This window comes from Myotis davidii, unplaced genomic scaffold (genome assembly GCF_000327345.1).
Source record: "Myotis davidii unplaced genomic scaffold, ASM32734v1 scaffold274, whole genome shotgun sequence".
Taxonomy (NCBI): domain Eukaryota; kingdom Metazoa; phylum Chordata; class Mammalia; order Chiroptera; family Vespertilionidae; genus Myotis; species Myotis davidii.
Genome location: NW_006285613.1, coordinates 2,011,401 through 2,013,312, shown reverse-complemented (window position 1 = coordinate 2,013,312; position 1,912 = coordinate 2,011,401). Strand labels below are relative to the sequence as shown.

The 1,912-nt window shown below is 66.2% G+C and overlaps 1 protein-coding gene across 1 annotated transcript in view; it reads left to right on the top strand.

Annotated features, from left to right (window-relative positions):
• RHBDF2 (rhomboid 5 homolog 2 (Drosophila)) overlaps nucleotides 1-1,912 on the top strand; it is a 22,188-nt gene that overhangs the window by 13,057 nt on the left and 7,219 nt on the right. The window contains exons 7-9 of the mRNA XM_015559216.1: nucleotides 3-231; nucleotides 1,167-1,295; nucleotides 1,650-1,768. Of these exons, the coding sequence (XP_015414702.1) occupies nucleotides 3-231; nucleotides 1,167-1,295; nucleotides 1,650-1,768 (477 nt within the window). The remainder of the gene's footprint in view (nucleotides 1-2; nucleotides 232-1,166; nucleotides 1,296-1,649; nucleotides 1,769-1,912) is intronic.

Here is a 1,912-nt window from a genome sequence, read left to right as displayed (position 1 = left end):
AGCCGCTCTGCTCACCGCCTCCCTCCCATCCAGATTGTGGACCCGCTGGCCCGAGGCCGGGCCTTCCGCCACCCGGACGAGGTGGACCGGCCCCACGCCCCACACCCACCGCTGACCCCCGGGGTCCTGTCGCTCACCTCCTTCACCAGCGTCCGCTCTGGCCACCTGCCCCGCCGGAAGAGGATGTCTGTGGCCCACATGAGTTTTCAAGCTGCCTCTGCCCTCCTCAAGGTGAGGCCGCCTGCCTCTGCCCGCTCTCCCAACCGCTCCCCACAGCATCCCCCAAGAGCCCACCTCGGCGCCTCCCTCTGTGCCCAGGGCAGTGGATGCCTGGGACCCCTGGGCAGAGGGAGGGCCTGCAGCCCAGCGGCTGGGCCCACGTCCCAGCCCCGATCCCCTCCTGCACCCCTGCAGCTCTCTGGCTTGGGAAACTGGTTTTGCACCAATGGGCTGTGAACGTAGGAAGTGAAATGTGCCGTCAGCCCTCGTCACCCGTTCACCGGGCCCATTGATGGTGCTGGGCGAGGGGCTGCAGAGGGAAATGAGCCAGTTCTCTGCCCAGGAGAGCCCAGCCCAGGTGAGGGCCCTGTTCGGTGTGATAAGCGGAGGCCCGCCCAGAGCAGGAGCTGCCCCATCTCGCCCAGGAGAAGGGCTGGTGTCAGGGAAGGCACTTGAGCCGAGCCCAGAAAAATAAGGAAAAGTTAGCCAGGAAAGCAGGGAAAGGAACAGCATTCTCAACAGAGGGAAAGGCCGGTGCAAAGGCCCAGAGGTAGAAGGGGGCGTGGCCTTTGGGGGAGCAGCAGGTGGGTCCACGTGGTTTTAGTTACAGTGGCAGGAGATGGGATCAGAAAGATGGGCAGGGCCTCGTGTGCCGTGCCGGGGAGCCAGGCCTCAGGGAGATGGCACGAGTCTCGGGAATAACGGGGAGTGGCGGGTGTTGGCTGCCCAGCCAGAGGACAGGAGATGGCCAGAGAGAAGACAGCGGCCAACCGTGGGGGAGGGATGATGCATCCAGGGCTGTGAAGCCAGTGCCGTATTCCCGGCCCTCGGTGCTCTGGGCTGATCGCACCTTCGAGGCGCTATCCCCAGAGGGAGGGCTTGACGGTCCCCTTGGTGTTGGGGGCGCCCGACCCGGCCTGATGCCCATGCCTCGGCCCTGTGCACAGGGGCGCTCAGTGCTGGATGCCGCTGCGCCGCGGTGCCGGGTGGTCAAGCGCAGCTTCGCCTACCCCAGCTTCCTGGAGGAGGATGCAGTCGACGGGGCAGACACGTTTGACTCCTCGTTTTTTAGTAAGGCAAGCATGGGGCGCGGGCCCTCGGGGCAGGGGACAGGGTGGCCTGGGAGCTGGGCGGAGTGACCTGGCCCTGACCATCCCCTGCCAGGAGCCCCCGAGGGATCCAAAGGCCCATTGATGGGATGGATGTGCTACCTTGGGGCGCTCCTAGGTCCCCATTTTTCTGTCAGAGCGAGGACCTGGGGGTGGGGCAGGATGTTCCCCAGAAAAGTCGGCCAGGGCCAACACATGCACCTTCCACTTCCCTCCCGACGCGCCTGCCTGGCCTGCCTTTGACTTGAGCGGCGGGGGCAGAACTGGGGACCAGGACGCCTCACGCTGCCTCTGTGTGTCCGCCACCCCACCCCACCCCAGGAAGAAATGAGCTCCATGCCCGACGACGTATTTGAGTCTCCCCCACTCTCCGCCAGCTGCTTCCGGGCCATCCCACGCTCGGCCTCCCCCGTCTCCCCCGACGGGGTGCAGGTCTCTCTGTGAGTTCTGGGCAGCCCCTCCTGCAGGAGGAGGGAGGTGGCAGAGCTGGGAAAGGACTCCCCAGAGGCCGGGGATCTTGGGGCGGGGTGTCCCCAGACCCCAAGTCCCTCCTGGGCCGCTTGGAGGTGGCACCGGGCTGAGAG